Source organism: Cryphonectria parasitica, assembly GCF_011745365.1.
Source record: "Cryphonectria parasitica EP155 unplaced genomic scaffold M406scaffold_6, whole genome shotgun sequence".
NCBI classification, from domain to species: domain Eukaryota; kingdom Fungi; phylum Ascomycota; class Sordariomycetes; order Diaporthales; family Cryphonectriaceae; genus Cryphonectria; species Cryphonectria parasitica.
Genome location: NW_024468914.1, coordinates 1544704 through 1566474, shown reverse-complemented (window position 1 = coordinate 1566474; position 21771 = coordinate 1544704). Strand labels below are relative to the sequence as shown.

The window sequence follows — 21771 nt, the reverse complement described above, 5'->3', positions numbered from 1 at the left end:
TTGAAGATAGAGAAGACTCCATTTCTCTCAATATTTCCCATCCAGCAGCTTAGAGACCAGCATCTTGATTGCCGATTGTGACGCTCTTAATAACCTGGTATTCCTCAAGCCCATAGAGGCTACCCTCTTTTCCGTACCCACTTTCCTTGATGCCTCCAAACGGCGCTTCAGCAGCGCTGATCTTTCCAGTATTGACACCGACCATACCAACCTGAAGCTTGTGAGCCACCCGCATGGCCCGAGCAATATCCTGTGAGAATAAGTACCCGGCCAATCCAAACTCAGTGTCGTTCGCAAGTCGCAAAGCGTCCGCTTCAGTCTTGAAGACGAAGACGGGAGCGAGTGGCCCGAATGTCTCCTCTCTGCTGACCAGCATCTCCGGGTTTACTCCAGAGAGCACAGTCGGTTCGTAAAAGAAACCTGCCGAGGCAGGCGGCTTGCCACCAACCTCAACTTTGGCACCCTTGGAGGTGGCATCGTCCACGTGCTCCTGGACCTTTTCCACAGCAGACTTGTTTACCAGCGGACCCTGCGTTGTGGAAGCATCCAGCCCTGGACCTGTCTTGAGAGCCTGCACTGCCTTCACTAGTTTTTCGATGAAAGGCTTGGCCACACCCTTCTGCACGTAGAGGCGATTTGCACTGTGGCTCAAAGTTAGCCATTTCTTTCTGCTTTTCATTGCAGCAGCCTGCGGGTTCAAGTGGTCGGGTAACTTACCAAACGCATGTCTGTCCGGAGCAGCGGAACTTGCAAAACATGGCACCTTCTACAGCCAGATCAAGATTTGCGTCGTCAAAGACGATGAATGGCGCATTACCACCGAGCTCGAGGCTAACCTTCTTTAGTGTTCCCGTTGCCAGCTCAGCCAGCTTCTTGCCCACGCCGGTTGAGCCGGTGAAGCTGAGCTTCTTAACGAGCGGGTGCTTAGCAAGCTCAGTAGCAGCTTGTCGGTCCTTAGTGGGGCACACCTGAATTACGGCAGGAGGAATACCGGCTTTGACGGCCAGCTTGGTAAGTGCAATGCACGAGTAGGGAGTCTCACTGGGTGGCTTGATCACGACGGAGCAGCCAGCTGCAAGTGCTGGGCCGACTTTCCTTGTGATCATAGCGGCAGGGAAGTTCCAAGGCGTGATGATACCGCACACACCAATGGGCTCACGAAGGGTCATCAGAGTCGTGTGAGGTGTAGATGACGGGATCGTGACGCCATAAGCTCGGGTGGCTTCCTCGGCAAACCATGCTATAAAGCTGGCAGCATATGCAACTTCTCCTCTTGCCTCAGCCCGCGTCTTGCCATTCTCGAGGGAGAGGATTGTCGTAACTATTGTACGGTATGTTAGCAAACGAGGTGACCGCGAAAGTTTCAACTGAATATGTACTTACGATCATCAATGTTTTCCAGAATGAGGTCATACCATTTTCGTAGAAGTGCGCCCCTTGCTGTCCCGGTTGTGCTTTTAAAGAACTTGCATTGTGCTTCGTCCGCACTCACGATGGCTGCCTGAAAATCTTCGAGCAAACAGTCTGAAACCTTGCCCAAGACGGAAATGGATGACGGTTCTATCATTTGACATCAGTACGAACCAAGTGAAAAGAGGAAGAAAAGAAACAAACGAGGAGTTGGTTCATGAAAACGGACCATAAACGTCGAACTGTTTCTCTTTCGAGATCCACTTCCCACCGATGAAGGCTTCGCCGGAGAACAAACTGCTGTCCTTCAGCTGCAGTGAGGCCGATTTTGCATTAGTATTGTGTTATACCAATATGACTGAGGAGCACTACTAACACTCTCCAGATGTTGTGCGTGGTAAGACATTTCAATAGCAAGATCCAAGGGCTGTAATTAGATCATGGCAAGGGGCGGGGCGGATTACAAGACAGCGATCAAGTCAGTACTAATTTACCTGCTTACATGGACCAGAGAAAGTATTTTAATGTGTAGTTCTTGTTCTATCCCAATATTTCGGATGCAAGACTTTGTACTCATTATGGATTCCTCATCTTTGCCGGCCCAATGACATCCGAGTTCTGCAGCGGATTTCGAGCCCCGAATACTTCTGCTGCGCCCAAAGTGGGTCGGGATTCAGCTCCGAACAGATCCGTCGACCCGGGGTGGTGCCACCCCCAGGAAGGCGAAGCCGTGCTAACCATACTGCGTGACAATGTAGTTTCAATGATGCCGAGGCCAGCCAGGCTACCTTCGGCTGGTTTTAAGCTTCAATCGAGTCAGCTTTCTATGCACTTCCGGGGACTGGCTCTCCCCAGAGCGACAGGGATGATCACCCCCTTCGTCTTTCACAGTAAGACGGCCTGTTGTGGCGAAGTGATCTTGGATTCTCACAGAAGAGGTGCCGGGCAAACGCGGTTCGCATCCTTCACCTGAGGGCTGCGAAAGAAGTTACCTTCTATAGAGCAGTCAAAGAGTCAGCTCTCGCTCATCAGCTGTATTCCAGAGCAGCACGCCGCCTCATGGTAGCAAAGCGAGGAGCACGTCTTCCTAAAGTAAGGCTGCAGTCTAGATGCAGCTACTAGGTGCATTATCGCAGTTGGTTCAACTCAAGAATTCAATTCACACACTTTGCCTCTCTAGCAATGGGTGCCATTCAAGTTGCTAACCTAAAGTTGGATAGACTTTAGTGAATACGTATTAAAATTCAGTCGAGACTTGACTGCAGCAAGTTTGATGTGTGATATTGTGCAAACCCCTGAAGGAAAATCACAAATTCACTGATGAATATGTTCAGCTACGATGGCGAAGTGTTCAAATGAAACTGCTTGAAATTTGCAGTATCTGTACGCACGTATACTTGGCTTGGATTTTATACTATCAAGGGCAATGGATTCCTCTTTAAAATTCACATCAGTATGATGTAATAATTTGGAAATCCTTTATCATCATGAGTAGAAGACGTACGTACTGTAAAAAGAGAAACAGCAGTTTGATGTGAACATGCAAAGGAATCAGCACCAAGCCTTTAGGGAGCAGAATTTGTTCCCACGAAAAACCCAATGGTATCCAAGTCAGCCTGACTAAAGGTTTACACCAACGCCACCCTTGTAATTTATGCGTTCCAGAACACACCAACCATCTTTTCCTTGCTAAAAGAACTTCGGCGCGAGACCCCTTTATGAAACCTGGGCGATCCAAGCCCGAAGACCGCTGGCCACATCGGGAATCCTGCCCTTCGAGGGCCCAGAACGAGATGCTGCTGCCACAACACTAAGGACGACGATGGCCTTCATGAGCCAGTTCGAGGTGTACACCTGCCGGCGAAGAGCATAGAGTGGCCACAACCTGCTGCCACCGATAAGATTGAAGGCAGACCAGTTTGGGAAGTACGTGCTAGCCCAGAAGGAAGCCGCCTTGCCAGGCCAGGAGGCAGCATTCCGGCCAAAGCTGCCAATATACCAGTTGGAACAGTCTCCAGCGAAGACGGTGTTGGAAAGCTCCTTGTGTATAGCGTTTGTCGTGTAGTCCTCAACCGCCTGCTTGACCTCGATGACCTCGGCCCTGTGGTCGATCAGGGGCACAAAGAGTGACTTGATAGCATAGTCGACCTGCGTCTCGCACGCAAACAGCGCAGAGTTATTGGCAGGGAATGTGTTGGGGCCAAAGAGGATGGCCAGGTTGGGGAAGTTGTGGACGTGGGTGCCCAGGTAGGCCTGGGCGCCACGGCATTCCTTCCACTGCTGGTGCAGCGATCGGCCATCTGCGCCCACGATCTCCATGGGCACAAGGAACTCCGAGACCTGGAACCCAGTGGCGAGGACAATGATGTCGTAGTCATCCCGTATTCCAGAGGTGCTCACGATGCCTGTCTCGGTGATCTCCTGGATGCCCTCGGGAAGGAGGTCAACGTTGGGAAGGTAGAGGGAGTCGAGGTAGCCGGGGTCAAAGATGCGGCGCTTGCACCCCAGCGGGAACCTTGGTATCAGGTGGTCCCAGTACTTTTCTGGCGTCTTGGACTTCATGTACTGCTTGGACTCGGCCTCGACCTGGGTCCGCACCTTGAGACCCCTGGGCGTCGGGAAGTAGGTGGTAGTCTCCTCGTCAGCCTCGAGGAAGATGCGCAGACGGAGAAGCTTCTCCCAGAGGGGCACCCAGCGGAACATGAACTTCTCGAGCTCTGTGTAGTTGCGGTTGGGCCGAGCATGGAACCACTGACCGCTGCGGGCGTACTGCTTCACAGAGGCGGCCTTCTTGGCCACGGCTGGTACGACCTGCGCAGCGCTGCAGCCATTTCCGATGACGGCAACGCGCTTGTTGGAGTACGAGACAGAGTGATCCCATCGTGCTGTGTGGAACATGTGGCCCTGAAAGTTTTCCATGCCTGGGAACTTAGTGTCCCTCGGGAAGGAGATGGCCCCGACTGCAGACACGAAGACAGACGCATAGCGGGAGAACTCGACGCTGGTCTTGAGGTCCTTAAAGTTCACCTCCCACTTGGACTTCTCAGTGCACCATCTCGCTCCGGTGCATTCGACAGAGGGATGAATGTGCTTGCGGATGTCGAACTTATCCACGGTGTCTTCCAGGTCTATTCAAATGGCAGAAATTTATTAGCTCTCTAGTTTGTGGTGGGTGATCGGAAGCGCACATGATGGCAGCTCAAAACAGCTTACATTGGAGAATCTCAGGTTGCTCGCACAGCTGTTTAGACCAGTTGGGGTTCGGGTTGAAACTAAAGGAGTATAGGTGTGACTGGAGATCGCAGCCACTGTCGTTGGAGAAAATTGAAGGTCAGCGCTTATCTCCCACCAACACTGTCGGATGACCACAATCTCAGAGAAAACATGCCAGCCAGGATAAGTGTTCGCCCTCCATGTGCCTCCAACACCATCCAGCTTTTCGTAAATGGTGAAGTCATGAAAATCGAGCTCATGCTTCAAGCGATAGGCCATGGCAATGCCCGCAGGGCCTGCTCCAATGATGATGGTATTGAGCTCCTTTGCGTAAGTCGACATCTTGAGCGTGTGAAAGTGTCTATGAGAGCCGACGTAGAAGCAAAGGAGAAGGTAAAGATGACTTTGGACTCGTTGCTGTGCGAGACCCGAGATAAAAAAAGGTTCCTTGGGGAGGAGTTATTGCAAAACGAATGCTCGGCCTAGCTGGAGACGTGCTCCGAATTCTAGCAAAAGGGCGATCCGGAGAAAGGACCGCCGAAATCTAGCGGCAATGGCGATCCCTGAATTGGATATGGTGGAGCTAGAATGGCATTCCCCACGAGGGACTGCCTCCTCTCCCCTCACGCGCAGTGAAGGCTGGCCTGACTTCTCGGAAACCGGATCCCGAGTGACCTGTTGGCCACTCTCGGCCACCCATCGGAATTGACCAGAACCATAGAAATCGCCAAGGCTTCTATCACAGAGCAGATGGGTGGTCAAGCGTTGCCAGCTGTGCAGAAGATGATCATTCGCCGCTTTCAGGGGCTTGATCGTGTGCAGGAAGCCCTTGAGATGGCTGGAAAGACACGGGATGCGGACGGGAAATTGGTCGTGAAGACCGTTGTAGATTTTGAAGCAGTAGCCTAAAATCAAACATGTGAAGATTCTCATCTGCCAATGTCCACTTAAGCAACTTCAACACAGTACAACACGGCATTCTGAGAACTAGAGTCATTCAAACAAAACTTGATTTGGCGAAGAAATTCTGTGGTCAAGCAAGACTTGTGTGCCATGACTACTTTAAGTAGTATTAATAATGATAACAATAATTGTGTGAGGGGAAATGGGTTGCATTGCTGTGCGCTGAAGAGAAAAGAGAAAGGAAGAGAAACGCCAGGAGGGCAGCTAACTGAGGCTATCAACAGGTCTGGCTGTTGGCTGGCTGGAGGGGCCGTGCACGGCCCTGGGCCAGTGACTCACTGGCCTCGCACAATAATCCTATTCACACTTGCTAAGGACTTATATTCCATACAGCTCATAACGCCGAACTAGGCATGCCGACCCTCTGCGAACACTTGAGAAGGAAAATATGACTGGAAGGTGGACGAAAACCTCTCGCGTCAATCTCTCTACAACCTCTTTAGTGGTTCACATCGCTGCGGTCTAGGGTAAAACGGCACCCGCTAAGTAGTCACTAGGAAAAGGGGCCTTTGAGGAGCAGCAGATAATTACAAATTGCTGGAACCGGCAGATGATATAAATCACACCTGATCAGGAGTGCTTGATCACATGTGTTGGCAACTAAGTAGGTAGCGAAGTGTGAATATTAAATCTTAACAGTCATACAAGAGACCGTGTAAAATAGAGACGCCTGCCTGGCTCGGTACCATACAATATCAACGTCCATCGAGACCACTGGCTTGGGACTTCGGATGCTTGCATACCTCCATTCCACAGTCTGCATCACGAGCCATCTAGGTTTCTATTGTCGTTTTCATTTCTTTGAGTCATCTTCCGAGAATTAATTACATCGCATCTAATTTTGCTTGTTCACTTCTGCCGTGACTATTGAAATCTTGCACGGGGGGGGGGGGGGGAGGCAAAAAGAGGAAGAAAAACCACACTGCGCTCACTCAGATGGCCCTCCAGCCAGCTTTCCTGGCATCCTGTCCAGAGAGCTCGCCGAGGTAACTCCTCACCCTCCTCTCAATCCCCTTCGCATCTAGACCGAATCTATCGTAATTGCTCTTGTTGGAAGCTGAGTAGCCATATCCGGTCATGCCAATGCTTGCCGTCACGTATCGTGCCCATGTCGACGCAATGTACTCTTCTACGCTGACGATGGGGGTACCGTCCAGCGGAAATACGGACTCCTGGTATGACCTGTCCTGAACGTCAAAGTGCTCGAAGCTAGGGGCGCTGACGACGCGGGTGGCAACACCCGAGGCGGACAGGCTCTCAGCTGCGGCGACGGCATAGTGGAGGTTTGTGCCACAGCTGGCGAGGATAATAGCAGCCTTCTCTACATCTTTGACGATGTAGGCACCCTTGGTGACCTTGAGACGGCTGGTGTTGGGCACTGGTGCCACTGCGTCACGGCCAAGAGACAGCATGGAGGGCCCCGTGGTCTTGCCGAGCGCCAGCAGCCAGGCGCCAATGACCTCCTCTGCGTCACATGGCCGCATGTAAGTTAGGTTCGGCATGGCGCGGTAGAGAGAATCTAGCTCGACAGGCTGGTGTGTCGGACCATTCTGGCCCTCGGCAAACGAGTCGTGCGTGGCAAAGTGAATCACAGGAAGACGGCTCTGGGCACCCATTCGGACGCCTGGAGCAGCGTAGATGTAGAACATGAAGAATGTGGCCGTGAAGGGAAGGAAAGTGCCTGGGTTGTAGGCCGCAATACCATTGGAGATGGATGCCATGGCGTGTTCACGGATGCCATATCGCAGGTACCGGCCAGAGTAGCCCGTGGATGGGTGGAACACCTCGGATGCCTCATATGAGACCTTGTTGGAGTTGACCAGATCAGCACCGCCGCCGAAGAGCGCCGGGTGGTCTTTCCACATCTTTTCCATGATAGTGCCGTTCACTTCACGGGTGGCGAACCCCTTGAACTGGCCAATGTCGAGGCTCTCAAGCGTCTTCTGCCATACAGTCCCGTTCTCGCCAGCCTGTCGGCCCTTGAGATCCTTGGCCAGGTCAGGGTGTGCCTTTTGGTACTTCTCGAGAAGATCGTCCCATGCGCCCTGGAGCTTTTGACCGTGTGCTTTCCTCTCTCTGAAGTACTCCAAAGCAGCTGGCGGAACCTCGTGTGTTGTGGACGGGTCCTGTCCTGCTAGGCGCTTGGAGAGGGCCACGCTGTCCGGGTCAAAAACACCGTGGTGTGCCTTATATGTCCCCGCCGAGGAGGTTCCGAGGCCGATGACGGTGCGGACATTGATAAAAACGGGCTTCTTAACGAGAGTCTTGGCGAACTGAAATACTGCGACGAGGGCGCTGACGTCGTAGGAACCATCGGCGACCTCGAGGACATGCCACCCGCACGCTCGCAGCTTGGCGTTGACATCCTCGACGTTGATCCAGTCGAGAGGTCCGTCGCACGTCACCTGGTTGTTGTCGTATATGACGACGAGATTGTCGAGCCCCAGGTTGCCGGCCAGGGACATGGCCTCCAGTGCAACGCCCTCCATCAGGCAGCCGTCACCCGTCATGCAATATACACGCGAGCTGACGACGTCGAAGCCAGGGCGATTATACCGCGCGGCAAGATTCTTGGAGGCGATGGCCAGGCCGACAGCATTCGCGATGCCCTGTCCCAGTGGGCCTGTGGTGACTTCTATTGCTGGGTCCTCCGATTCTGGGTGGGCATGGCAAAGTGTAGAGAATCCGTTTTCCTTGGCACTACCGTATCCCTTGATCTCGTCCATTGTCCAGGCATCATAGCCTACGAGGTGGTTCAGAGCGTACAGGAACATTGCAGCGTGGCCTGTAATGGTGTGAGAGAGCCTAGTATCAGCGACGATTTCGGTCATGAAGAGAGCGAGAGAAAGGATGGGGGGGGGGGAGGAGAAGAGAGCAAAATTGAGAGGAATGAGACAAAGAGAGGTTTTTGTGCGCTCGTAGGTACTCGACAATCCACTCACCATTGGAAAGGACGAAGCGATCTCTATCGAACCACGAAGGGTTTGACGGGTTGTAACGCATCGTGTGTTTGTACAGGGCAACACCGATGGCTGCCATACCAATGGCTGAGCCGCCATGACCGCCGCCATTCTGATTGCAGATGTCGAAGATCAGATTTCGCAAGGCGAGGACGGCGCGGTCATCATCGTCAAGATGCTCTCTCCAGCCGCCTCCTCTTGCCAGGCGGGCCTCGTGCTTCTCAGCCGAAGTCAAAGGAACAAGTGCCTGCAAAGATTCGTCCTTCATTTTGGCGCTGAGATAATGCAATATCCTGCGTTATGCCAAATGATTTATGTAATGAGAAACAGCGGCCGTCTGAGCATGATGTCCTCGTGGTAAACCTGGAAAACTGGCATAGTTGTATGCCTTAACCTAGGGAATCGATCCGGCCTGTGACTTTTTCGTAAAACAGGATCCGCAATCAAGCCTGAACCATGAGCCTTCGGTACCGTAGGTCTCGCCTTCCGACATGATCCGGGTTGATATTTCCGCTCGGCGCGGTACCCCGCGTCCGGACCTGAGGCTCGGGATTCATCCTCCGACCCCATGGGACAAGCCCGCCGGGGAGCCACCGGGACCACTTGGCGGGGATAGCTTCCGACTAAGTTGGTCTCAGCAGAGCACGCGCCCCGCTGTCTCGCTTTTTCTCTCTTGTGGAAACACCTCTTCCCCTTTCGGAAGCTCTTCCACGACATCATAAATATATACAGCAGGTCATACACAACAAGTCTGGGAAGGCTCTCTCCCTAGGCCAATAACTTCTGCGAATCCCACCTCTAGGTTCGGAAGATATTAGTAGATAAGACAATATAAAACCTAGATTCTTACCTTTCTAACAATGGCTTCCCCGGAAGCCCTCGTCACAGGCAACGCCGTCCTCGATCGAAACCCAGACGAGTTCCTTACACGCTCGGTACAAGACCTGCTCAGCCTTAAGGGACGCACCATTGTCATCACTGGTGGGGGCCGTGGGCTGGGACTAGCCTTTGCCTTTGCGATCGCCGAGGTTGGAGGCAATGTCGCTATCCTCGACGTGCTTGACAAGCCGCACAATCACTTCAAGAAACTAGAGTCCAAGTCTGATATCAAGGTCAAGCTTTACAAGTGCGTCGTCTTCTACCTCTCGCTACATCACTCTACGAGCCAACTATCTAACGCCAGGCTTTTTTTTTTTTTTTTTTTTTTTGGGTGCACAGGAGCGATGTGACAAACTTTGCGACCCTCCAGACCACATTCGATGAGATCGTCAAGGACTTCGGGCGTATTGACGGGCTGTAAGTTGCTCTTCTATGTTTTCATGTCCTTTGGAAAGAAACTTTTTCAATACGCTGCCATATCTCCCCTGTTACTGACACAAAAACCTTTCCTTCAGTGTAACCGCCGCTGGCATCTGCCCTGATGAGCCCTTTATCAAACGATCCCCCGAGTCCGTGGCACGGTGCCTAAACATCAACGTCCTGGGAACGTACTACGCCGCACAGCTGGCCGCAGCACAGATGGCAAAGCAGGAGCCGACCGACTTCAACCCGCGTGGCGGCTCGATCGTGTTCATCGCCTCTATCGCCGCCCACGTCGCCAGCAAGGGCCAGACGACAAGCGACTACTGCGCCAGCAAGGGCGCCGTCGTCTCGCTGGCCAAGGCGCTGGGTGTGGAACTGGCAGGCATGGGCATCCGCGTCAACTCCATCTCGCCTGGGTAAATTTTGACTTCTCTTTTGCCGCCCGTAGTTCGATCGTGATCGATGAGTATGTCTTTGCATGTGTACAATCAGAATGACTGACATAGGCGGTTGGTGATATACAGGTATATGTTGACGGACATGACGATCGAGCTCTGTGATCGTTATCCTTGGCTGGCAGAGATTATGACCACTGAGCCGCCGATGCGCCGGATAGGGGACCGGACAGACCTCAAGGTGCCCGTGGTGTACCTCTTGTCGGATGCAAGCGCATACCACACTTCGGATGATATATTGATAACGGGTGGCATTCACGCGGGCAGATTGCTGTGAGGGAGGAATGAATTTATCTAGACCAAACGAATGTCTGACATGATCCATTCATATTAATGATTAAAAAGAAATCATCGAAAAAATGCATATGGGGATTCTTTTTCTCGACATGTCCTAACCAGGTTGGAAAGCCCCTGACGGCACGGTAAAGATATTGCCCCAGTTTCCTGGCATATCTGCCATACTTGTCCTCAGCATCCAGTCGAAGTCAAGGTCCAACCCAAAGTCACTTGCCACACCTCCACTACTCCTTGTTGAGTATTCACTACCTATGGCAGAATAGGACGACTCGTCGCCGCGGAGAGACGTAGGCGGGCTTCGATCCTCTGACAGGAAAGAGGGGCGCGACCGTTTCCTCGGCTTTGTAGAAGGGGCCTTGGTGTCAGCTAGGGAGTTCGACCTGGCCTGTCGCTCCCAATGACGTTGTAGTCGGGTGAGAAAGTCACGAGCTCGCTTAGCGGTGTCCCAGGCCGGGGCGAGCTCATCCAGCGCCCGAAAACACACGCTGAGGTCGGCGAGGATCTCGTCCGCCCTGTCCCGCTGATAGCGAGACACGGTTGCAAAGACCAGGAGCAGGGCGGCAGAGAAAGTAATCGCGACGGCCTGGATGTTGATCCTGCGAAGGGTGTAGCGGTCCTCGTACATACGAAGTAGCTTTGCGATGGCTTTGGCCGAGTCCATGCACATCTTGCGGGCCAAGCCTGCACCAGGACCCTGCGTCGTCTGTGGCTGGTGGACGGAATGAGTTTTTGACATCCAAGGCCTGTAAGCATGAATAAGACTCTGATAATATTGCATCCTAGAAACACTCAGATTTAGTAAGAACATATATATCGAACAATAAAGATGGAGGGAATATTCCCCCCCCCCCCCCCTCCCAAAAAAAAAAAAAGAAACAAGGACAGCTCTTACTGCAGAAGAATGACGTGTGGAAGGTAGATGCCGTCGCGATCCTCTAGATCCACTCGTAACGCAAGGGGTAGCTGTTCCTGCCAGTCTGATAATTTCTTCACGGCCTGGGCATTTAATTCCTGCAATGATGTCTGAGAAATGAATATGCCACCGTGCCTGGAGCGCGGGCCGACAGGCTGGTTAGCCATCATATAATCGATACCTGGTTCCTTTTTCCACGTTCTCTCTTTGGAGCGGCGTGTGCTAGACTCACGAGGCATCACTGAGGGGGGCCGTGGCCTCAAACAATAGGATCTGGTATTTACAGACGCATTCTGCGCAGTCTACTACAGGAACAGGAGCCTGTGTAGCGGTGGGCCGCACGTAAGGAGTCCATTGACCCGCTGGCTTGGGGCGGCTATTCAATTCGGGCTTGTCCAGGCTGACGCCTTTCATGGACAGGCGGAACGGTTGACCCAGGTAGAAGCTCCAGACACTATATGACGAGATGAGCAACTACAACGAAAGCAACAACGGAGGAAAAGAAGGACGGGGGCGGGGGGCAGTCACGTACTGATCTACCACAAAGGCGGCCCAAAAGACAGTCCGCCGAAGATCAGCCTCGGCTTCGCTCACTACGCCTTTGACCACGTAGGGTTTCAGGTCCTGATGCAATGCCAGAGTAAAAGCCAAGCGAGTCGCCATACCTAGCGAGGAGGAAATGGTCGTTCGTCAGCAGAGTTTACAGAACTATCGATACTTTTATATTTTTTGTGCCAACATACCGCTGAACAGCCATCCCTTAGCATCCCTAGCACATCCTATATCGTGGGCGCTCAACAGGATCAAGGCCTGGATAGTCGCAACACAGGGAGAGTCCAGCTCTATGTCTAACAGAGCCTTGGCTCTATCTGCAAAGAAATCCGCCAGGGACCTAGGGAATGTGACAAATGCCGGGTGGTGCCGCGCATCGAATGCAGCTCCCAGAGCGCAGCTCCGAACGTGAGTTAGCTTACAGACTGGCGATAGGGTGTATTTGGTTGTAGTTCTCCCTTTCTTTCTCTTTGTTTCTTTTATCGTCGTTGGCTTACATGGCATTCCTCAGTGCTTCCGAGTAGTAGGCTGTATCTTCAATCTGCTCCCCCCATACCCGTATTGCCTCGTCAAACATGTTGCGGTCCACGACGTGGAACGACGGGTCCTGCCACGTAAAGTAGAGTTCCATCAGGTGCTGCTCGATCTCAGGTGGGACCTTCTTGTCAAGGCCAAGGCGTCTGAGGTGCTCGATCCCGTCGTTGCGTACCGTCCAGTGGACATTCATGCCGACGTCTGCAGCCGTAGTTTCTAACAAGCTGAAGTTAGATGTAGCGCCGTAGAACCGTATATGGCCGCCCGGCCTGACGTGGAGGGTCCCCAGCAGATCAGACAGCCGGTCTGCCAGCTCGTCGACGCCCTCGGTCGAGCTGGTGGCCCCGTCGTCTACCTCGAGCGAGGGACAGCTCGGGATTCCGCCAGAAGAATTTGCTTGTGGTTGTGGCTGTGCCGGGCTTGAGAGGTCGCCCACCGAGGACACGTAGTTGGGCTGGATTATGGCCACCTGTGGCAGAGGGTCCTGGGGGGTTGGTATAGCCCCTGCTGTCGTTACTCTCCAGGACCAGTTGTCTCGGTCACGCATTGTGCCATCCATGTTTTCTACCGCGTTCGCCAGTTCGAGCAGGCCTTGCATTGCCTGGAGCGGATTACCTGTTATATCTCCCGAGGGGTGCGCACCGTACGTCGCATTGGGCACCGGGGCGCTCGTGTTCGGCAAGGATTCGGTCCTCGGGTCGAGCTGCTGTGCGGCTGGACCCCTCTGGGTGCTGGTCTCCCTGTCTGTGGTTTTCCTTGCGAGGCTGGGTGGCATGGAGGAGAGTCCTGTCATCTGCAAGATATTTGACAATGTATTTTCATATTCCTGGTCGGCTGGGGGAACTTCCAGGCCCTGTTCGACTATGAATTGCGAGAGCTTGCGTACCCTGTCGGATAGCAGCTCGATGGCCAGGCGGAGGGAGAGCCTGCGAGAGGTCGGTCAGTCCGCATCTGCGTCACAGGTGTAACAAAACAACCCTCGGGATGAAGCGATAGAGGGAGACGCAGAGAGAGAGAGAGAGAGAGAGAGAGAGAGAGAGAGAGAGAGAGAGAGAGAGAGGGAAGAGGGAGGAGGTATGACGTACTTTCGTCTGTCATCTCTAGCTTGGTACTTGCATTCTTTGCGCTTGTTGAGACAATTGGAGCAAGCCGGCATCGCTCCATTGCACTGAGATGTAGTCATTATTGTCAGTCCTGCCTCTCTATCTAGTGGAGGCGGGATACCGGCGCCCCCGAGGGTGGTAGTAGCAATGGTACTGGGTTACCTTCACCTTGCTCTCCCGGCAGGAGAGACATGCTGTAGTCACATGCTTTCTTTTGGTCTCTTGTTTCGAGGTTATCGAGGCGGATGAGTCCATCTTCGCGCCAGATGGTCGCATGGAGCACGTCGCCGGCTGGAGGAATGGCTCTCGGGTCTCGTTCGTGGAGGTGGACAGCTGCTGCTGCGGTAGAGACGCGAGCGATCTGTACCAGTCTTTTATGGCCTATGGATTCATCTGATATCTGTTGGCCTCATCTCGTGTGTCTACATGTCGCAAGTCGCATGTTGTCGAGCTGGAAATGTTAGCCGCAGAGGCGCACACTACCCCGTAACTATCCCGAATCAGGGGCCCCATATGGAGCCCCGCGTTCCCCTGACCTCCTCCCCACGTTGACTAGGCTGGGGAAGGGGAATTCCGGAAGAAATGTCTCCTCTTCCACGTCATGTTATCTTTGTCCTGCTCGAAGGTCACCCTCGTCCGCCCGACTTCGGTCCAGTGGCGATGCTTTTACGCTTGCCCACTATTACTGGAAGATGAGAGAAGGAGGACAAGAGAATGAACGTTTGGCTGATACACCCTTTCTACGATACGTACTTACTCCATCAGAATTCTTCTTGTTAAGCCCAAAAAAAGAGCTGGCACTGCTTGCGAGGACAGATATTCCTGTCCGAGCTCATGAGCGCTAAGCAAAGAGGCCCGACTCGGTCACAGAACTGTAGGTCAGATCCTCGACACCAGGTAGTGGAGACTCCACGCGCATCCCCAGTATTCGGAAATCGAATTCCGCGAAAAATACTAACGCCATCAGGCTAGCGAGCACAGGTCCAATCAGCCCCCCCCCCCCTTGCCCCCCTCTCGAGCATATGTTGCAGACTACCATAGTAGAGGTGTAGTTCCGCTTAAGAGGTTGAGTCATTAGGTTCGTCTAAGGGAGGGGGGATGGCAAGGTTAATATACAAATATGAGAACTACTTCATATCCTTTTAGTCAAGATTTCGGGTCAACTGCATCAGAGTAAGACCTCGACGGAATTGAGAACCGTGGCTGGGAATAGAGAGAGCCGTTGGCCGAAGATCTGGTCGGCAAATAGCTGTTCTCTGAACACGGGTCGGCTTGAGCGGTGCATGTGTTCTTCTCCCAAGCGCCGGGATTGCAGCGGATCAAAAATTGCGGTAATCCAAAGGGTTTTGAGCGTTTGTAAACGCTCAGAAATCCAGTGCTGTAATAGCCAGTACGATGGACTCCAGAACAAGAATATATACTTCTGAGGGGCAATCAGGATGTACCTGGTTGGCCATGTATACTAGGCCACGCATCCAATTTGAACGACTGATCATCTCAGTACAAACTCCCATTGGGGGAGAGGCAGGGGGCAATGATTTGGCCTTGAGCAGTTATTCAGTACGTGATGTTCCAAGTGGACATGATACGATAAAGTCAAATGCTCATTAGGTTGCGAGAAGAGTGAGTAGGCATACGAAGGTACTCGTAGCAGGGCATAGCCTCAAAGCATTGTATTAAATGTGGAAAAATATAGAAGGGAGAAGAAAAAAATCTGATTTCTCTCGCCCCCCCCCCCCCCCACCTTTACCCCCTATTGTTTCCTTATCTTCCCTCTATCTATAACACCCATGGAGCCGACAGCGTGTTTTCCGGCACGAGGCAGCGACTTTAGCGGAGGAGCTGTGCCTCTGTAACTACCATAGCACGGTGTGTGGGTCCGTACATTGAGGCATGAACGCCTTAAAAGAGTACATCCTCTTATAGCAGTGCTAGGACTTGGCTACTCAAACATAATTGCTGATATCTGAGCCTTTCCTCATCCTTCTGTCCTTGCTGTATGCCTGCTGCTAATGCTTCTCGGAATCTTTAGTTGGTCTGCACCCGTAGTTTGAAAAACAGCGCACTATAACCCTAATACTACTCTAGTCGCCTTCAACCGCGCTATCTCGTAAGCAGTACCGATCGACTTCGGAAAATTTGGTTCACATTTTGAGCCGTCTCTGTGCTTTGAGAACATTGTGATCTTTATCAACTTGCCTTGCTCGAGATGGGGCTTTTTTAGAAGTCAACAGCATGGAGCCATCTTCTTTATCATATGCAGAACCTTCCATCGTAACCCTGACTATCCTATCCGGTTTTCTGTTACTCCTCAATGTAGTCAATTATGGACTCGATAAGCTTTTGTACTGCGGTCTCATCGGCCAGGTTTTTCTCGGCATCGCCTGGGGCGCACCTGGAGCAAATTGGCTACCATTCTCCGTTCAAGAAGCAATAATGCAGATAGGCTACATCGGTTTAATCTTGATCGTCTATGAAGGTGAGCACCAAACCTATTCAAACAAACCACCCATTTGGCTAATGACCGCTGTTAACAGGCGGCCTATCAATATCCTTCAAAACTCTCAAGGCGAACCTCGTCCTCTCCGCAGCCGTTGCTGCGGCAGGCGTCGCTGTACCCATGGCTCTTTCCTTCACCTTGTGCTCCATCGCAAGCGCTTCGCAAGTGCAGGCTTTTGCAGCTGGGGCGGCCCTGTGTTCCACCAGTCTCGGCACCACCTTCACGATCCTGAGCACCAGTGGCATGTCCTCAACGCGCCTGGGTGTGGTCCTCACCAGCGCTGCGATGATGGATGATGTCGTCGGACTGATCATGGTACAAATTGTGTCTAATCTTGGCGATGGTGACCTCCGCCCTATCACAATCGTGCGGCCGATCATGGTGTCGATAGGATTCGCGGTGCTGGCGCCGGCAGTCTCCCGTTTCGTTGTCATTCCTACTACATTATACCTGAATAAAGCGCGAGAGGAGCATCCAGACACAAAACTGGACCGCTTGATGAGGAAGCCAGAAACGGCTCTCACGATTCATACTGTTTTGCTCCTAGGACTTGTTACTGGGGGCACATTCGCTGGGACCTCAAGCCTCTTTGCAGCGTATATCGCTGGCGCTACTGTGTCGTGGTGGGACTCGGAGGTCCCACATATCACACTTCGGAATGCAAGTGAGGACCAGAGTCTCTCAGATTCTCCTGCTTGTGCAGACGCAATTTCTTCTACGTCAGGCCTAAATATATATGGCCGTTATTACAGCGTAGCTGTGGAGAGACTTCTCAAGCCATTCTTCTTTGTGAGGTGCCTACTTTGCAACAGAACATATAACATGACTAACACCATAGCAGGCTTCTATCGGCTTCTCGGTGCCCGTCACCAAGATGTTTGCCAAGCCTGTCGTCTGGAGGGGTATGGTGTACACGATACTAATGGCGGCGGGCAAGATGACCTGTGGCATTTGGTTTCTGTTCTTTCGTAATCCTTTATACATCCACAGGCAGCTGTGGCACCGAAACAGCCCATCCAAGGGTGGGAAACGGACCAAGTCGGCTACCAGCTCCCAGTCTCACCCCCAGATGGCCTCCGTAGCTCGTAACAAGGGCATGGATAGGGGACACGAGCCACATAACAGCGGCAGTTCAGTTCAACAGCTATGCCACGGCTCTTCATCTCCTCCCGCAGATTCAATACCTCAAAACACTAGCAACCACTCCCTAGACTCCGCCGCGGGCGTGTCTCTATATCCAGCCTACATTGTGGCCCTCGCAATGATCGCACGGGGCGAGATCGGGTACCTTATCTCGGCGCTGGCCGAGAGCAGCGGGACTTTTGGTCGCGGTGTTGATGCCGACGAACCTTCGGAGCTGTTCTTGATTGTGACGTGGGCGATCACATTATGCACAATACTGGGCCCCATCGGTGTGGGCCTGCTCGTCAGCAGAGTGAGACGGCTCGAGGAGAATGGAAAGAAGGGACAGCAACCCGCGAGGATGGAAATTCTTGGGGCTTGGGGAGTGAGCTGATGAGTACTTGGTCTTTATGTGAAATCATATTTCCTTCTTTAGAAGTTGCCCAGAATTACCTGCAGCGATATCTAATCTATTGAGAGAAAGACTCCAGAGATTCAAGGATGAGGGAATTAGACAATGGAAGATGATGAACGAATCGATGAAGAAATTGAAGATTGGAGATTTGCAAAATGTTATATATTTCCCTCGCTCTGAACGAATAACTCCATTCTAGTTAAATAGGCTAAACTGAGACAATCTCGTGATGATGATATCACACTAGAGGGAACAGAGTAGCTATCAGAGCTAATGAGGAGTTGCAAATGTCATGGTGTCCCAAAGCTATTGCTTGAAGAATGCACCACCTCCCCAAGCCCGGGGGATGGAGCTGGTGTGATGAATTTTGTTACAATATGTTCGTGTAATTCGAGCTGTGCATTTTACATATACATAGAGCATAAAGCAAGCTGTTGCTCCAATATTCTCCAATTTCTATCACTAGCAAGATGAGAATATCGCCATTTAGTAATCAGTAGGGAATAACTCACCCATGAAACAGTGTATATGTCAAGCATATTACAGGTTAAGAGTTTTGTTTAAAAAAAATACATAGGCTTATGCAATGAACTAGTTTACAGCAGTCAACTTATCAATCCTCATCTCATCAGTCAACGCTCCCACTTTATGGTGATGTGGTGGCGCTGAAGCTGGAACAAATCCCTTCGTTGTTGAAGCTTGATATCAGCTTGACTGCTGGCCTGGGGATAGCTTGAACAATGCTTCTGTGACAAGTTCTGCAGGCTCCGTCCTTTCACATTCTGAGCTTGTCAGGTATTCTGCTCTCGTGGGTTTTGAACAAGATACGAAGATTAGTTAGCAGCTTACATTGTTGAAAGTCGAAGCTACCACTCACTAGACAAGGTGGCAACAGATCCTCCGTAAAAGAAATTCGGTGAAATTAAGAATACCTGATGCCATACAAATCATCTCGCCCAGAAATCCAGATTAGCAGGGGTAGTAAGGTTCCTCTGCAGGTGAATGACTGAGCTTAGCATTCAGAGAATAAGAACGGAAGGTACATTCCCTATAACATGAAGCAGTTAATTAATTAGCTTATCGGAATGCTGTTGCTCTCACTTCTATGAGAGCTATCCTGCTCTTTGTTTCAGGAATAGCAAATGTGAAAGTTATGTTTGATATTTTTATTTTTTTTACTAGCTTAAATTTCCATGACTCTTGACGCTCTCAGTCCACTGCTGCATTTATTACATTGGGTTTTCAAAGCTTGAAGCTTGGGCTTTTGCTCGATTCTCTCATACCAGTTACATTTTAAAGAATCAACAACACTATTCTTCTGCAAAAATTAATGCTGGAATGCTCAAGGTGAAATGTAAAAGGGAAAAAATTATCATACAAGATGAACTATCTCCTTCTTGGCTTCAAAGTCAGCCATAGCCTCACCATCCATTACACCAGGTACATAGCAGTCTCCCAAGAAAGAGAATGCCTTGTTGCCTGCATATTTTCATCTTTTATTGCGTTACAAGACCGAATGATGAAAGGCGTATGGCCCCCAGCAAAGATGTACGCTATGTCTCCTTCGGCCATACTCGGGGGCCCAAGGCCGATATACCCCATTCTTGGTGAAGAACAGCCGCCTCTTCATCGTCGCTGACGCAATAGCGAAATCGACCGCGATGTAGTTGAGGCTTTCCATGCCAGGGGCCTCCGTCCCGGCAGATGAGCTTGATGCAGAGGCCGTCCGTGACAGCTGCTCTCGCCTGCGTTTCTCATCACTTCGTCCCTTTCTCGCTTGTCGCATGTCCGTTTGAACCAATGATCTGTCAGTCACACTTTGGTGAGGCATTCCAGAATCATCCATCCAAAGATTTAAAGACTCACGGACGTATGTCGTGGAGCATCGCCTATAACGCTGGCCTTTATGGAGCATAGCCTCTTCCTTGCCGATACTACGGACGGTATCTAGACAGAGTGTACGCCAGAACGCCTCGAGTCGTGTCCCCCCAGCAATGCAGGTAGACGTAGGCGGCTGCCTAGAAAAAACTAGGTCATACCACGAGTTGAACATGGCTAAGCCCTCGGCCTCATCTGTATATTCTGGCATTATGGGGGATACTACCGTGACTTCGTCTACTTGATATCCCGTCACTTCTATGCGAGCATCATCCGGAAAACGCACGCTAAACGTGGCGCCCCTGGAGGCATCGAACAGTGGCGTGCGCTCCAGGCGCTCAAGCTCGTGGAGGGCTGGCTTGAAGTTCCAGTCCGGGAGCCAGGATGGCAGGCCGACCATGGTTTTCTCAGTGCTTCCCATCAGAATCAACAGGGAACGGTCCTGGGCTATGGATTTTTGCACAGTCAGCCGGTACACCGCCGTAATGTCCAAATTGTAGTCTGGACGCATAGGATCCCGCCCACCCCAGTCCTGGACGAGAGTGAGGAGGCTGAAAACCTTGTCGCGCGGGTCCGAGACCTCGCGCGGGCGGAACTGCCAGAGCAGGCGGCGCAGTGAAATAAGAGCTGGACGGGCACCAGACCACCAAGCTCGCCGGCCCAGGATCGTCTGCCACTCCCTCCTCAGCTCGTCGAGCTCGGTTATGGTCCTGGAGAAATGTTCTATGTGGCGTATATCGTGGTAGTGCAGGGACGCGTAGTGGCCTTCGCAGCATGTCTTGGAGTGGCGCTCGTAGTTGCGAGCTGCATGTGCGAACAAGTCCCAGGACGCGACGAACTGGCCATAGTGGAGGGTTGCCTTGGGAGGCAGTACAATCTCTTGGACCACCCACAGGCGAGTCCACCATGCAGAGGCCATGAGCCCATGTAGTTCCTCGACGATTCTGTGGAAAGCATCTGTATTGTCGAGGAACATGATATCCGTGCTATTGATGTGGCTATTCCCTGCGAGCAGGCCGATGAGGCAGTAGGCGCCCAAGACGTTGTCGATCTTAACGCTGTGGCGGAGGGCGAACGGTAGCCTGTAGTACATCTTCAGGCTGCTCTCAAAAGACGTGATCCTGTGGATGTCGTCCTCGTAGACCGAGACCGTCCATGATTCGTCGATAGGAGTGCAGCCAGTGATCCAGCGGCAAGGGGTGGTGTGGTCATGCTCTCTGGGCTGAGCCCCCTGAACGCCGCCGAGCCAGACGAGGACGCCGGTGCAGTGTGCGTATATGTCTCTCATGAGCTCCACCTGTTCACTGCGCTCGCGGGTGTCCTTCTGGTTGATGCAGACGGCATCAGCCCACAAGGCTCGAGGAGCCGTGCTGCTGCGGAGATGGCGAAAGGCGCTCTCGAGGTTGGCGCTGATGCGTAGAGCGTGGCCGTCAACGTAAACTGTGCGCTCGTCGCTGCGGTCGCCCCAGGTATATGACACGGCCTCGTAGCTCGGACTGTGGGACAGCGACACAACTTGCAAACGGCCAGTAATAGCCTCGCCCCACTCGCCTTCCTGGATTAGCAGCAGCCTCGTCTCGCGCAGCCTGGACCGCACGGGATGCGAGTCGTAAATGACAGTACCTGGCGCAGTAGTCATCGTGGTGTTGAGTCAGGCACTTGGACGGCGGCAATCAGGATCCCAACTGCGCATTTCTGCGGGGCCGAATCCACAGCCTGGTGGACGGACGATGAGGGGTTCGAGTTCTTGTATCTTCTCTTCTCCTCTTATATGTTTTATTTTTGGTTTTCAGCTCGGCGCTAGTATATGACATGTTATTTAGCTCTCAACGCTCAAGTCCAACGCGCTATGTAGAAACGTACCGTCCATTACTTTGTCTGTTTTTGGTTGTGGGAGAGGGGAGGTTTCTTCTTCTGTTTTTTCCCCAGCTAGTATGCGTGCTTGGGTGCTACCAGACAAGGTTTGTGCTGCAGAGGATACCGCACACTGTGCACTTAATTGCTACTTACATCAAAGATGTGTGTCGAAGTATTGCGATGAAGTACCTCCCGCAATGCATGTTGGTAGGAGAAGTCGCAGCCAGGGTTAGTATACAGTACTATATACTGGGGGGGAGGGCGGACCGGGGTTTGGGCTGGCCCTGGCGCACTGGA

At 52.2% G+C, this 21771-nt stretch overlaps 7 protein-coding genes across 7 annotated transcripts; 2 read left to right on the top strand and 5 right to left on the bottom strand.

The window, feature by feature from the left end:
- Window positions 1–49: 49 nt before the first annotated feature.
- Window positions 50–1816, bottom strand: M406DRAFT_331992 (aldehyde dehydrogenase; the record flags this gene model as incomplete). The annotated part of the gene is made up of 5 exons (XM_040920690.1): window positions 50–641; window positions 718–1321; window positions 1384–1560; window positions 1640–1721; window positions 1787–1816. The coding sequence occupies 5 exons, from the start codon at window positions 1814–1816 to the stop codon at window positions 50–52; spliced, it is 1485 nt and encodes a 494-aa protein (XP_040774434.1).
- Window positions 1817–3126: 1310 nt separating this feature from the next.
- Window positions 3127–4965, bottom strand: M406DRAFT_341029 (monooxygenase; the record flags this gene model as incomplete). The annotated part of the gene is made up of 4 exons (XM_040921615.1): window positions 3127–3183; window positions 3265–4538; window positions 4624–4718; window positions 4799–4965. 4 exons carry the CDS (start codon window positions 4963–4965, stop codon window positions 3127–3129), a joined length of 1593 nt encoding a protein of 530 aa, XP_040774433.1.
- A 1553-nt stretch (window positions 4966–6518) lies between these two features.
- Window positions 6519–8814, bottom strand: M406DRAFT_262171 (uncharacterized protein; the record flags this gene model as incomplete). The annotated part of the gene is made up of 2 exons (XM_040917492.1): window positions 6519–8371; window positions 8529–8814. The coding sequence occupies 2 exons, from the start codon at window positions 8812–8814 to the stop codon at window positions 6519–6521; spliced, it is 2139 nt and encodes a 712-aa protein (XP_040774432.1).
- Window positions 8815–9406: 592 nt separating this feature from the next.
- Window positions 9407–10580, top strand: M406DRAFT_262969 (NAD(P)-binding protein; the record flags this gene model as incomplete). Its single annotated transcript, XM_040917550.1, has 4 exons — window positions 9407–9672; window positions 9765–9842; window positions 9941–10264; window positions 10373–10580. 4 exons carry the CDS (start codon window positions 9407–9409, stop codon window positions 10578–10580), a joined length of 876 nt encoding a protein of 291 aa, XP_040774431.1.
- A 399-nt stretch (window positions 10581–10979) lies between these two features.
- On the bottom strand, window positions 10980–13915 carry M406DRAFT_226316 (uncharacterized protein; the record flags this gene model as incomplete). The annotated part of the gene is made up of 8 exons (XM_040915739.1): window positions 10980–11379; window positions 11493–11648; window positions 11746–11967; window positions 12046–12178; window positions 12257–12465; window positions 12563–13525; window positions 13685–13767; window positions 13865–13915. Coding segments are annotated over 8 exons (2217 nt in total), but the record flags the coding sequence as incomplete, so codon positions are not given.
- A 2022-nt stretch (window positions 13916–15937) lies between these two features.
- On the top strand, window positions 15938–17718 carry M406DRAFT_48582 (uncharacterized protein; the record flags this gene model as incomplete). The annotated part of the gene is made up of 4 exons (XM_040924369.1): window positions 15938–16181; window positions 16240–16991; window positions 17044–17170; window positions 17414–17718. The coding sequence occupies 4 exons, from the start codon at window positions 15938–15940 to the stop codon at window positions 17716–17718; spliced, it is 1428 nt and encodes a 475-aa protein (XP_040774429.1).
- A 2266-nt stretch (window positions 17719–19984) lies between these two features.
- On the bottom strand, window positions 19985–21256 carry M406DRAFT_261514 (HET-domain-containing protein; the record flags this gene model as incomplete). The annotated part of the gene is made up of 2 exons (XM_040917445.1): window positions 19985–20722; window positions 20762–21256. Coding segments are annotated over 2 exons (1233 nt in total), but the record flags the coding sequence as incomplete, so codon positions are not given.
- Between the last annotated feature and the right edge of the window lie 515 nt (window positions 21257–21771).